This window comes from Bufo gargarizans, chromosome 2 (genome assembly GCF_014858855.1).
Source record: "Bufo gargarizans isolate SCDJY-AF-19 chromosome 2, ASM1485885v1, whole genome shotgun sequence".
In the NCBI taxonomy this organism is placed as follows: Eukaryota; Metazoa; Chordata; class Amphibia; order Anura; family Bufonidae; genus Bufo; species Bufo gargarizans.
The window spans coordinates 289,099,439-289,114,603 of record NC_058081.1 but is presented as its reverse complement, the minus strand read 5'-3'; the positions used below and the strand labels follow the sequence as shown (position 1 = coordinate 289,114,603).

The window sequence follows — 15,165 nt, the reverse complement described above, 5'->3', positions numbered from 1 at the left end:
ACACCTCTGGTAGTGAGTTATGTCAAATGTACTTTTAAACGATTGACGATCAATTCATCATCAGTGGTTGATATTTGCCACCATCAGGCAGAGTTTTTAAAGAGGCCAGTGAATTGGTAAAAATTGTTATCTACATCGGTGTCAATTAGTTAAAATATGGAGATTGATATGAATGCTTCAGAGACAAGACTTTCCTTTGTATTAATAAGGTTGACTAAATCCCTTTTTTTCACCTTTAAAAGGTGCCGTGGGTATTTCATTTTATTCTCATAGGATATTTTTTTTTTGTTCTCCTAATAGGGGCCATGTATTCATCTGCTGCGTGAAATCCTTCATGGTCACATGCAGAAAATTCACCTTATTAGTCCGCCCTATTTTTCATTTGTAGTTTTTCGATTATTTTCTCTCTAATAGACATTTGCTTTGGTGGTACTAATTAAGGCTACTTTCATATAAGTGTTTTTTGCGGATCCGTCTTGGATGTGCAAAAACGCTTCCGTTACAATAATACAACCGCGTGCATCCGTCATGAGCAGATCCGGTTGTATTATGTTCTATATAGCCAAGACGGATCTATCATGAACACCATTGAAAGTCAACGGGGGATGGATCCGTTTTCTATTGTGTCAGAGAAAACGGATCTGTCCTTCCACACAATGTAAGTCAATGGGGACAGATCCGTTTTCTCTGACACAGATCCATCTTGCTCCACACCACATCGGACAGAAAAACGCTGCTTGCAGTGTTTTTCTGTCCGCGATGGGGACGCAACCAAATGGAACAGAATGCATTTTGGTGTACTCCGTTTCATTCAGTTCAGTTTTGTCCCTATTGACAATGAATGGGGACAAAACTGAAACATTTTCTTCCGCTATTGAGATCCTATGACGGATCTCAATAGCGGAATTGAAAACGCTAGTGTGAAAGTAGACTAATTTCCATCAATTCTCCTGGCTTGATTTCATCTTAAAGGGAAAATCAATATACGTAGTTATATACCTTTTAGTGAAAGGCAAACCATGTTGTTTAACTTATACACAGCTTAGTTACATAGTTGAAAATTGATTTTATGTTAAAAAAAAAAATTTGTACGTGACAGATTTGTTGTACAAAGTAGAAAACGATGTGCAAAATGTTTACACTCCGTGTCCTTATTCACAGGGGATCATGCAAGATCTACAGATCGTTATCATGCCACAAGGGTTTATTTCCCAGTGTCCGGATCTTAATCGCAGTATGTATATGAATGTCTGTCCCCAATGTTTTCCACAACTATGGCATTCAGTTCTAGAAGTGGCCAAATATACTGACGTCTCAGTGTTTATTATTTCAGCATGTCCAACGTGCAATGACTTCCATGGACTAGTGCAGAAAATCATGGAACTACAAGATATCCTGGCAAAAACATCAGCAAAGGTACGTTTTTGATATTTTTACAAGTTAATAGTATATAAACATTGATACAAAAACATATCCTAATATCATACTCGTAATATAAAGAAAAATAGCCAACAAGGCAATCCATCCAACCCACCCAGCCTAGAGTTCAGCTTACATGAGAGGAGGCATGAATGGTCCGGGAGAAAAAAGTGACGACTGAAATCCCTCTCCGTCCACATCTCCATGTACATTCTGTATTATACCTTTAAAATTGTTCTATCAACTGAAAACATAAGTTGTAAAATAGGATTTCTCAGTTCCAGAATTTGCATACAAATGAGATTTTCTAAAACACAAGACCTTGATCACCTGTCTTTCCCAGTAATATGTGGCGTGCAATCCGTACACACGAAGGACGAAGGAGCAAAACATAATATTTACATAACTAAATTAGGATATTTTCCATTTTTAATGTTTCTTAAACTCTTACCATCTCACAAGAGACATAGAATAGGGTTGTTAAGAATCATTACGGTAAAAATATTTCCAATATGTATGTAATCAGAGGCGGTTTTATAGCATATGAATATGGTCCGCATCGGGCTTTAAACATTTTAAACAATTTGAAGCATTTATGATTTCACAGTTATTCAAAAACGTAGCGGTATAGTGAAGTCTATGATTTATTATGAAGTGGGAAACTCGATGGGCGAAATTAAGCAAAATCTACCTAGTGGCTTTATAATGGCTTTTTCCAAATTGCTTGGGAAATAGAGTACAATCCGTTTCACATTTTAATACATTTGATTTAGCTTTTTTTCCCATTGATAATTCTCTGGTTGGGAGAATATGAGACTGATTTTCTGTCAGTGTTTATAAAGATCTGGAACATCTTGCAACAGGCACGGACTGTATGGATTACTGTTACTTCTAATCCCTCTTTCAGATCAGACTTGAGGATAAAATATCAAATAAAACTGTTCCACTTAAATTGCACTGGAGAGAATATTTTTAGATTATCTCACAGCAGAACTCTCATTTAATGCCTCCTCTGTATACAGTAATCAGAATTTTTTGTTGACTCACTTATATAGCGCTGACATATTCTGCAGCGCTTTACAGACATTATAATTGCTTACTGTCCCCCAAGGAGCTCACAATCTAAGTTCCCATTCAGTATGTGTTCGGAGGAAACCCACACAAACACACATTTGAACCCAGAACTCCAAGGCACCAATGCTAACCACTGAGCCACCGTGCTGAATCATTTATATCACACACAGATGCAAGAAGCAAAGATGCAAGCATCAGTCATTATTCATCAGTTGTTCATCATTTTCCTTCAGTATATCTATATACAGCATACAGTATATACATGTAGATATATGACTTCATTTGTTTTCCTTAGAATGCCGTAAAGGTTATTACATGGCAAACAGATTAACATAATACAAGATGTACAAGGTGCAACATCAAGTATTATGAACAGTTGTGTTTTAAAGGGGTTGTCCACTCAGCATTGGTCATCAATATCAGATCGGCGGGGGGCTGACTGCCGGCACCCCCCCGCCAATCAGCTGTTGTCGTATGAGTGCAGAATTCTCTTCTCTGTTTACATGTGCGCGGTAGACCTCATAGTGGCAAGCAGGTGTGATTGCAACTCCACCATGCCCATTCACCTCAATGGGACGGCTCCTTCCTATTCAAGTGAATGGGGATGGAGGAACTGTAATCACACCTACTCGCCGCTGCAATGTTAACAGCGAGCAGGTAAACATAGAAGAGAACACAGCGCTGGTATGAGCACTGAGTTCTATTCAAATAGCTGGATAGCGGTGGTGCTGGTAGTTGGCTCCTTGTCGATCTGATATTGGTGACCTATCCTGAAAATCAATATTACAAATAAATAATGATAAATGTTGAGGAGAGGGATAAGACTTGATTCAAGTTATTAAAGGGGTTCTTGGAGCGATAATATAAAAAAAAATGGGCCTGAAAATGTTAAAAAAAAGAAGCATTACTGAACTCCACTGATTCCTTACTGCTACCATTCAGGTACTGCTCTGGTTCCCACTGTTCACCACTTACTGGTCCCTACATGGCACAATGGAAATCTCAGAATAGGCCCGCTAAGCCATTGATTGGCCTTGGCAGCGTCCCACTTTTCTGGCATTTCAAGTTATAGAGTCAGGACTAAGAAGTGGAGAGAAGCAGGGACCAACGCAGCAATAGGGGACTGATGAAAAGGAGTATGGCCTCTTTTATATTTTTAGATCTTTCTGACCTTTTTTTTTAATGCTCTTTTGGAAAACCTATTTAACTTCATATACTCACATAAGTTTTGATGATTTATGATTATACTCTGTTCTGCTTTTGGCGGTGTATGGGTCCCCTGCTGCTCCTCTGTGTACCTGCCATCATATGGCTACCCTTGGGGATAATGAATCATATGAGCGTAAAAGCCATCCACAGCCTGCAGACAAGGTAGCCCAAATGTGCACCATGTGTGTCCCTTAATATATGTTCCTTTTTCCTTATTAGTCCTAGTTAAAAGGAAATTAAAGAGGGTGTCCAAAGTAGATAAAAAATCAATGAAAAGCAGAAACTGATGTAAAAAGGAAAAAAATACCAATACAGATATGAAATGTCACTCAAATGTCACTATAGTACAATTAAACAAAGGATCAATAGTATTCATCTGAGAAATCACAAGAAAAAATTATATAAAAAAATGGTTTAGCCCTTAAATATTCATGACCTATCCGCATGATAGGCAAAATAATAGATATGATCACAGGGGTGCAATCATTGGGACCTCCACCAATGACAAAAATCGGGGTTTCCGAACTCCCAGCTTGAGTGGGCTGGTGGTCATGCTTGCCCACTACACTCCATTCACTGTCTATAGATGATTACAGTCCCCGTAGACAATAAATAGAGTGGTGGTGCACACTCGAGACCCCTATTCTCATGAATAGTGGGGGTCCCAGGGGTCAAACCCCTAGCAATCACACAATATGTGATAAATGTTGCTGGTAGGATACCACATTCCTTTTTCCTCCACAGTGTTGATTATAATAGATATTATAATAGATTAAAATAGTCTTGTCTGCAGAAATGCTCATAAATATTCATGAATTTATGTAAGAAAATAACAAATGATTATATAAACCATACCAAGGTAGAACTTAATTTTTTATGCTGATCTCAGCAGAAAAAGGCACTTAGTAAAAAAGGTATTTTTCTGTTGCAGGATCTATTGGTTATTACATAGAATATTATCTGCCACTGGATACCATAATTATTATGCCTGAAGATTTTGACATGCATGATTTATGATCATAATAAAAGGGAACAAAAAGATAAAGGACAACAAAGCTTAAAAAGGTTTTAAACAAAAAAGGCATAATATTTTATTTCTTTTTAAAAAGTTCACCTTTAAATTTTAATCACCTTGCAATCGTAACAGATTTGTAGCTATGAAACTGGCTGACCTGTTGCCTTGGTTTGGCAGCTGAAGGCATCTGTGTTGGTCCATGGTCATTTTTCTCAGCAATGCGGGCACATATGAACACGGTATCCACACAGATGTCGTCACCTGCCAAGTGCACATGGAGCAGGTCAGCTAGTTGCGAATATGGTGACAGATGTCCTTTAACTTATTTTTACTGCCTGGTAAACAGTAAAAATAACATCACAAAAAAAAAAATTTTGTATTCCAGCTCCCACCCCCCAAAAAAAAAAGAATCAATAAATGATATGTACCCCAAAATACAGTAAGGTCAATAAAAACTTTTAACTCCCGATTTTGTAATCGTGTACTACAGGAGCTAGCACTTGGCAGTTACATCACAGGGCTGCTCTACCGATCACCTCCATGTTCGTGCATTGCTCTTGCTTCAGGAAAGATTGTATTGCTAATTCAATCCGTTACATAGAACCTGCCATTTTCTTTGTATATCACAGCTGGCTTTTACCTTCTCTGTATTATTAGTGAATTATGGAAAATATTGTCTGTCACACATCTTTTTTATGTGCTCGAAATTTCTTTTCAGCTGTCAAGAGCTGAGCAGAGGATGAATAGGTTAGATCAATGCTACTGCGAAAGATCTTGCACTGTAAAGGGCAATGTCTACAGAGAGTTGGAGTCCTGGACAGATGGCTGTAAGAAGTGTACATGCATGGTACGATGATTTATTTAACATGCATTTATAAAAGGTTGACATTTTTCTCAGGATTTGTAGAGGATTTAGATAAAAAAAATTCTGTGTATTAGTACACAAAGAATTAAAGGGAACCTGTCACCTCCAAAAGTGATATAAAACTGCCAGCATTACCTTATAGCAGCCCCCAGTGATCATGTGTGTGAGGCAAAAATTTGATAATCCATACTTGAGAAAAACGCTTTTTTAATCTCCATAAGCGCTCTGTTTCCTGTGAGCTTGAAGTCAAGGGGGAAGCGGCCACCTTGATTCAAATGAAGAAAATCCCGCCTCTTACCCGTCCCCTTTTGACTGTGATTTACATATTTTCTATTCCTTAAGATCGCGCAAGTCTGACGCCTGCGCGGTGCGCCTCTTGTGACTGCACAATCTCGTCTCACACTCCCGCAGTCAGTCGGGCATAACTTTCTCACTGCGTATGCGCCAGCTAGATTTGGCATGAGCGTCAGCAAGAATCAGCGTGCGCGCTCGCACCGGCAAGGTATATTCACAGCGCGAGCATGATCACTGGCTGCAGGAGCTGGAGAACTCAAGACAGTTATCACGCTCACGCTGTGAAGGTGACAGGTTCCCTTTAAAGGGGTTTTCTAGTCCTATCTAAATAAAGTGTATAATGACAGTTTATTGGATATTCTATTATGCTTTGAGGGAGATTTATAAAAACTAGGGCAAGTACAAATTTCCACTTGCCAATAGCAACTTTACGCCAGGAGTCAGCAACCTCTGGCACTCCAGATGTTGTAAAACTACAACTCCTAGCTTTTGCTCAGCTGTTCTCAAAACTGAAGCGAATGGTGATGTTCTCCTGTGAGACGTTGTAGTTTCACAAAAGAAGACTGCTGACCACTGCTAGGCTATAGGTAACTACTCCTCATTTTCCTTAAACTAGTTATTCTTCAAAATCCTCCTTTGAAAATAGTGAGGAGTTGGAAGAAATAAAGTGAGTTAAAACAGAAACAAAAAAAAAAAAAAAAAAAAAATTAAATAGTGTAAAGAAAACTAGAGAAGATGATCCTAGCTAACAATTTTTGGTGTAGGTACCATTTTGTGTCAAAAACTGTGACGTTTTGCACTGTTACTCTGCCCTCACACTTTTTGAAAAAGTGGATGAGGCGTGGGGGAAGGAGGAGGGTTCAGGGCCTGAGTCAGCACCCGGCAAAAAGCGGGCAAGTGCCGGGCCCAGGTCTATGCTGAAGATCTCTGTACGAGGAATCCCACAGTGTTACTGAACAGTCAGGACTCTAGTTCCTGGTTTAGGAGGCCCTGCTCTGACTCCATATATGGAGTCAGTGCTATGAACATAAAGGAGGTTTCCCAAAGCATTATCAGTATGCTTGGTGACACCCAGTGTGTTTAAGCCTAATTCAGCCTCTATTTCTGAAATGTTTCTGCTGGGATTTGAACTCACAACCTTCTACATTAGAGGCAAGAACCTTTACCACTGAAGTATGAATCTCAATTCTCATCTGTGCTAGGAAAACTTCATAGTAGTTTCTCATGTATTAGGTATTCCTATACAGCAGAAGTATCATTTTATATATTTTTTTTGTAATTATAAAAAATGTATGGCACATAATAGATGTGTAATTACTAAATATATATAAATATATATATATATATATATATATATATATTTATATATATATTATCATAATCCTGATATATATGAATGTATAATATGTGGGAAACTACTACTGAGGTTTTTAGCCATAATATATGTACAGCATGTTAACATGAAGCTCTACAGCCCAGTGTTTAAGGTTCTTGACTTTAATGTAGAAGGCTGTGAGTTTGAATCCCAGGATAATCATTAAAAAATAGAGGCTAAATAAAACTTAAATAGACACACCAACCTTTTTAATTTGTGTAATATTATTTTTTGCTGGGAAAGGTGGCAACCCTAACAGAACCCCTTCTCCCCGGTGACCCCCATAACCTTTTTTATAGTTATGTCTACAGAGATGTGTGGGGGCTCATTTGAGGGAAATCTGTATTTTTTTACAATGCCATTTTGGGGGTGTATTACTTGATCACTTTTTATTCAATTTTCTTGGGAGATAAAGTGGTAAAAAAAGGCAAGTCAGGAAGCAAAAAGGCTACATAAGGGAAGATGTACTAGTAGCAATTATGCAGTGCGGTCTATGAAATCACTTTGCAAATAAATATTAGAATACAGAAAACTCCTTAAATGCATTTAAGAAAATAAGCGGTTGCTAATAGGCACATATAACTTAATATAAAAAGATGAAGCTGTATACAGCTCTTATGCCGACCTATTTCTTGCCATGATTATTGATTACAAACCCTGTGCCGTCTGAACCTGCAGCCCTGTATTTCTGCTAATGTGTTTTCAGTTGCTTATGAAGCAGAGGACAAATGGACGGCAGTAAATTATTTAAATTGGTAAAGTTATTTGTAAATGTTTAGATTTATTCAAGATTAGTGTTGAGCGAGCATGCTCAGCCAAACTGCTGTTCGGCTCGAGCATCGCTATGCTCGGCACATCCGAGTGCTCGGCCGAATACTGCGGGTGCTCAAGTAAAATTTAATACAATTAAAGTCAATGGGAGACCCGAGCATCAAACCAGGCACCCCCTGCTCTGAAGAAGAGAGGGTGTCTGGTTCATAAATAAAGGCTAGAAATTGATGGAAACCCCATTAAAATGGTTTGGAAACAGCATTAAGAGGCAGCATTAAGAGGAGGGTTTGTAATCAATGAGACAGATGACAGGCTTAGTCAGCATACCTTACAATGGCAGCCTTGTGCACTATGAGACATTCCAAACCAGCTCTCATCTGACTGAGAGCCAGTAATCCTCAAATTCTTGTCACTATGCCAGAATAATTATTATAATATTATTATTATTACCTATTAATAATTCTGGTCCACCAGAGGTGTGACTCTAGCCTACCATTGTCATAAGAAATGCAAGTCTCCCTGGATCCCCCTTATAGTGCCTGTGTTATATATCTTTGAGAAATATTCTGCTTTTCTTATAGAAATTAATGTTTGCAAAGCCATATCAGTGGGGTGGGAATCACAGGCAAACAAGCAAGAGTACTGAGGGTCAGAGAAAAACAGCATGCTTGACGTGCAGTGCCCTCTGAGCTCTGAACTTGGAGATCCACAAGGCGTGAGTGAGAAAACAGGTATAAAAAAGTTAAACAGGAATACAGTAAAAGTACAGTGTAGCTTCAATATTTCCAGGTACACAGATACCTGTTGTATGCCCATAAGGAGTTAATAGAGTAGATTTTGTAATACGTGCTGCTGCTTACTGACCTTGAGGTGAGCTTTGCTATAGGTAGATTAGACATGGTAGCCAACATGTGCACTCATGTATGCTTGTATATGCTGAGAACCAGTGCAGATATTGAATGAGAAGAACGCCTCCTCATTGTTCTCAGCCATAGCTATGAAGCCTTCCCTGTTGTGTTAGTATTTTGCATTTTGTACAGTATCAGCTTATTGTTCTGCAGGAGGCTTCCATCAGCAGCATGGGGCTGGTAATGTAATATGTGACACAGGGCTTAATGTTGATAATATTATTTTCTACAGCTACTTAGAATAATGTAGCAGTAATTTACTTGTTTGTTCTTCACAGAATGGGACAGTTCAGTGTGAAACATTAGTCTGTACCGAACCAACGTGCCCAGCTTATTCTGCACCTGCCTTTGCTCCTGGCAAATGTTGTAAAGAATGCCAACGTAAGTGTATTTCTGAGCACACTGATACCAATCTTATTACTTTTCGCTTCCATACTCTACAGTGATCATGATGATGATTATACTACTATTTCCATTCAAAATCTAAAATTGTTTTCAACTCATTTCCAGCCAGGAGGGAATAATGTGCCGCCTGCTGTCACGTATATGTATATTAGGCTTCTTCGCATAACACAATTGATAAAAAAAATTGTGACGGCATAACAGTATAAGCCTGGATGCTTTCTCAGCTTACAGCCTTCGGACTATGTTCACACGGATAAAATCTGTGTGATAAAAAAAAAAGAGAAATAAGTAGGCTGCTCTGCCTCTGTGAACAGCTCGTTTTTAGCCGAGGAAAAGCTGCCAAAACTGTACAAAATACCAGTAGTAATATTATCTCTTCACCATTGATTTCAATGGGGAACGCAGCTAAAATTTGCTTGAAATAAATAACATGCCACTTCTCATGCAGATTTTGAAACAGCTGCATAGAAAATGCGACCGTGGGCACATGTTCACATTTTTCCCATTAAAGTCAAGTGAAGCTGTTGGTAGTATCTTGAATGCAAATTGTGCAGCAGAAAACAGCCATTTTCAACAGTGAAATACACGGTGGATTTAGGTTTTGTGAACATAGCCTCAGGGTTACTTAAAATTTTTATTTTACATAAAGGGCTTGTCTCACTTCAGCTAAAGGGGTTGTCTAGGCATCTGATCTTTTTAGGGCATGGTGCTAACTTCTGGAGGGAAGCTCTTTTACATAGGACTTACCCTCGCTCCCTGATGCTGCCATCTCTGCTGCACTGGCGCGCGGTGTAAGTTCTTCCTCCTGGGTCCTAATCGAAGTGGCTATATCGGATAGGGACCCAGACGGAAGAGCTTGCATCGTGCACCAGTTCAACGGAGATGGCAGCATCAAGGGAGCGAGGAAGGGTAAGTCATATGTAAAAGAGCTTCCCTCCATAGGTTACCACCATACTCTAATTAGACCAAATGCCCAGACAACCCCTTTTAAATAAATAAACCTGTTTAAAGAGCTTGAGTTTTTCTACATTATATAGGTTTGAATGTGAAACAAGCTCATTGTACATAAAGTGTTTAGGTAGAACCGTGTTTTACAGAGTTTATGCCATTCTTTGTTATTTACTAAGTTTTAGAAACATTTGAAAGGAAGGTTCCATTGCTGCAGTAAAGAAGACCTGTCAGCAGGATCAACCCTATCAAACCATGCATACTACCTGTTAGGTTTGATCCTGCTGATTAAAACAATACCTCAGTGGCAAATATCCATTATACCATCCCTGAACAAACAGAACTGAATTCCATATGTAAATACATCTTCCTCCTTTTCCTGAGCTTTAGAACATGGTTTCTTGGTCTACAAAAACAGATTTAAAGAGAATCTACGAATCTGTCGCCTCAGTTTAGGACTATTATCTACAGTAATACATGAGTAGTACTGCAGATAAGAAGTCCAAATTACTATTTTTTATTTTCCTACTGTCAATGGTTCCTCTGCTGTCAGCACTTAAAGCTGCACTGAAATACATTGACAAGACATAATGGAGAGGACTCTTGTGTGCACATGAACAGCAGTCCTGGCTATGTAATTCAACGCACCTCTGAGAGCTGACATTGGGGGGAGTCGGAAAATAATAGTGATCTGGCCTCCATATCTGCAGGGCTACTTATATATTACTGTAGATAATGGTCCAAAATCTGGAGGACAGATTCCCTTTAAATAGACACTCCACACAAAGTTCATTCTCTGAATTAGCCTAATAAATGTCCATCAGAGTCCGTACACCTCTCCCACAGTTAAACCCCTTGTCACTATTACATAAAGCCTGGGTAGACCCTTAGTATACAGAATCTTTTCATTCCTCCCCCACCAGCATTTTACACAGAATCATGATCCTCTCCCACCACAACACAGAGCACCCAAAGCAGGGTCTTCCCTTCATCACAACACTTGAAGTTGCAACAGGGCAGAGATTGGCAGGGAACTGTTCAAGTTTCTTCATGTTGTTGGTAGGAACAGAGTCCTTCCTCCTCCCGCATGTATGGTCTTTGTTCATTGACAGGAGGATTCTCCTGGCTGTGAGCAAAAACCCTCCTCCTCACACCTCTGTGCAGCCATAGAGCCCTCCTCCTCCACATCCCGTACCAGAACGCAAATGGTGGAAAGCCTATCAGCTGACAAACTTTCTACCAATCAGCAGCTCTGAGACTGACATAGAGTAAGAGCAGCCCCCAAGCAACTGTATGAGGGAAACCTCAGCCCTTTGTCATCCTTTCACAGCTAGCAACGGGCCCTCTTACCCCCACAGGCCCCATAGCAGTTGGCTGTACTGTCTCCATGGTAGGTGCGTCACAGGAATCAGAACACTTTTGATTCAGGTCGAATTTATTCAGGCATAAATTAAATCAGATGGTCGATTTAGCTGAATCAGACCCAAATCAAACTTTAAGCAATTCGCTCATCTCTAGTTGCTACTCATACTTAATCTTCAAGTATACTGTATGGCATGCCCAGGTGTTTTCTATCAGGCCCACGCTATACAATCACATCAGGAATCTTGGATACGTTTAGTACACAATATCATATAGACAAGTATTTTTTCTAGCCTTTTTTTTACTATTAATAAACATAGTATTTTTGTGGAATGGGGTCACACTGCACTGCTGTAATTAACCTAGAAGTGTTCTTTTAAGACATCTATCATACAAGCTTGAGTATTAAGCCATGCTGGCAACGAAACAAAAAAGCTTCCCTCAGAAGCAAAGGAAATAAATTATTTACACCGCTGGTAGAGTCTATTTTTATCCTTTTTCAAAAATGAATGACGTAGAACATGCAGCCTTGGAGAAAGCTTCTGGGAAAAAAAAGAGCTGCTTCAATCTCATCCGTGATTTAGACTGTGAAAGCATGTGGATGGGGAATTGTGCTAATAAATGCTAATCTAAAGTAATTTTACTCAGTGTAATAGGTAATTGTATGGGGTAGTGTTACTAGTGGAGGGCCTATGACTGTGTTATTGCTGTAGGCAAATGATTACTTGTCTGTATGCTGGAATTTGTGCTTCTTTGGAAACGTTTACCACAGAGTCCTCCTCCACACAGCTATAAACCTGGAGACGCATGCTACTTTACTGCCCACGTAGTGCTACATTGTCCCAAGTGGCCTAGTTAAATAAAGACTTTAACTTTAGTAAGAAAAAAAACATGTAGCCATAGGATAAAAAGCCACATGAATATAAAAAAAGATGTTAAAAAAATATCAATATCCACAAATGTAGGTCCTATTAAATAACCGTATATCTTTTGCTGGTAATTAAAGGGAATCTGTCACCTGGTTTTGCCATGTTCAATAAACTGCCTTATTTCCTGCAGTGGTCTTCTTTCTTCATTTCGTGTTGTCATTTTGATTTAAAAAAATCTCTTTTTCTGTTATGCAAATGAACCTCCAAGGTGCCCAGAGGGGCGTTTTTTTTTTTTCATCTCTGGAGCTCAGTAACGCCCCCCTGCAGTGCCCAGGCCACCTTAATTTGAAGCCCAAGCCTGCCTCCTGATCCAGAAATATCCTCCCACAGCCGAGGCAAACGGCGCCGCCCCCTCCGCTACATCATCTTTAACCTTCCAGATACGCCCCGTTATTCTTCATGTCTGCCGATGGAAATCTGGCGCAGGCGCAGTGCCGCCGACTGCCTGCACCTGAGCGATCATAAAGTTCCTGAGGCAACAGCGTTAAGATTATGTCACTGGGCTCGGCGCATGCCCAGTGACACTTTTGAGGTTATTGCCCTCAGGAGCTTTATGATCGCGCAGGCAGTCGGCGGCACTGCGCCTGCTCCAGATTTTCAGCGGCAGACATGAAGAATAACGGGGTGTATCTGGAAGGTAAAGATGACGTAGCGGAGGGAGTGGCGCCGTTTGCCTCGGCTGTGGGAGGATATTTCTGGATCAGGAGGCGTGCTTGGGCTTCAAATTAAGGCGGCCTAGGCACTGCCAGGGGGGTGTTACTGGGCTCTAGAGATGAAAACAAAAAGGCCCCTCTGGGCATCTTAAAGGTTCATTTGCATAACAGAAAAAGAGCTTTTTTTTATCAAAATGACAACATGAAATAAAGAAAGAAGACCACTGCAGGAAATAAGGTAGTTTATTGAACATGGCAATGGTGACAGCTTAAAATAATAAAAACCAGGTGACAGATTCCCTTTAAAGGAGTTGTCTAGCTTTAACAACCAGTTTTCAATTACTATTGCAACGTAAGGTCCAGTGTGCAAAAGTTCTAGGTGTAGAAGATAGGAGTAATAGATTCCGATCCGGCCCTTCCCTTAGGGTGGCATGCACAGTGAAGGGAGGGTCGCACCCTTTCTTCCCCTCTGGTCACACCCTGATTTCAGGTCTCCGGCTTTGTGGTGGTTCTGCTGGCCTTTAAAGTGCAAGTGCAAGGCTGTAGAACGTTACAGTGCTGCACAATGATGAGGCCAGCTTTTGGGCGTAACAGATAAACAGTTTTTAAATAAAAACTGTGGTAGTCTGCTAATACACCTTTAGAAAGTGGGCACAGTTCTTAGACATTGTGTTAAACAGTTTTTTACATATAGGGGGTAGACAGTATATAGGTCCCTCCTGAGTCCCTTTCCAGATAGCAATGCAGTAATAATACAGTATCCTCTGCAGGATGCAGTCCTTACCAGATGGCCAGGCTGTCTATTTAGTGTGGAAGGGTGCCTGAAGCTTGTAACCCAACCAAATAGAAGTGAAGTTCATAGCCTGATACATGCATCACCTTCACTGGATTTTTCCATGCATTAACCTTTATTATGGCCTCTGCACCTATTAGATTCAGTTCTTCTGTCCTTCAGAGGCTGGCACCGGTTATGGTTCCTTTTCCTTTTCTTTCTGCTGCCTGCTCTTGGCTCACACTACTAGGGTATTTATATCTGCCTTTTCTCCATTCACTCCCCAACTAACTCCAACTACCAACCTACACAGACTTGCAGCCCCTCTAGGGATGGATGGAGCATCCCTACCTAGCAATTGTTCCTATAGGCTGGCTACTAACCCAGTATACAGCATTCAGGAAGGAAATTCACATTACATACCTCTTTGCAGTGACCATTGGGTCACTGCACTATTCAGTAACAAAGAGGGGGTTCCCATCCAGGACTCTCATAGGTTACGTAAACCTTTACTGAAGTCATGAAGGTGATGCAGCACTTCACAGAGCACTCTGGACCTTCAGCCTCCATTGGCTCTATCTGTCTTTTCCGGCTTGCGGAGCATGGATCAATAGAAAGCGGATGAAATCATTTTTCTCCACTAGAGATGAGCAAATTTCATAAAATTCAATTGAGGGCCAATTACTGATGCAGCCGAGCTAAAGTTGATGGTTACTTTCACACTTGCGGCAGAGTGATCTGGCAAGCAGTTCCATCGCCGGAACTAACAAAAAAGCCAGTGGAAATAATATATCCAAATTCATATCACTTTATTATATATAAAATCTGGAGAGAGAGCAAGATGGAAAAAATTCTACAGAGAAGCAAAGGGCATATATATGACAGGACTGTCATGTGTCCCCACAAGGCTGATAAGCACTTATCGGGTACCAGGTTCGTACTGTGACACGCAAACATCCAATATATATAAACGAGGTGTGTAGTAAACCATATCCACACCCCGATGGGGAATTACACAATACACTGTAATTACCTCAAAGGGAATCCATGGATGTTGTTAATGCGGTCCACAGCCAGCGTCCATGGCAACCATCAGTAACATAAGTATATATAGTGCCTGATACCAGATTGTCCACAGCCTATTTAATACACAGGCACCCAATTAT

The 15,165-nt window shown here is 40.2% G+C and overlaps 1 protein-coding gene across 1 annotated transcript in view; it reads left to right on the top strand.

The window, feature by feature from the left end:
- NELL2 (neural EGFL like 2) overlaps positions 1-15,165 on the top strand; it is a 394,581-nt gene that overhangs the window by 107,102 nt on the left and 272,314 nt on the right. Inside the window, exons 6-9 of the mRNA XM_044280375.1 lie at positions 1,162-1,234; positions 1,334-1,416; positions 5,436-5,564; positions 9,209-9,311. Coding sequence (XP_044136310.1) covers positions 1,162-1,234; positions 1,334-1,416; positions 5,436-5,564; positions 9,209-9,311 — 388 coding nt within the window. The remainder of the gene's footprint in view (positions 1-1,161; positions 1,235-1,333; positions 1,417-5,435; positions 5,565-9,208; positions 9,312-15,165) is intronic.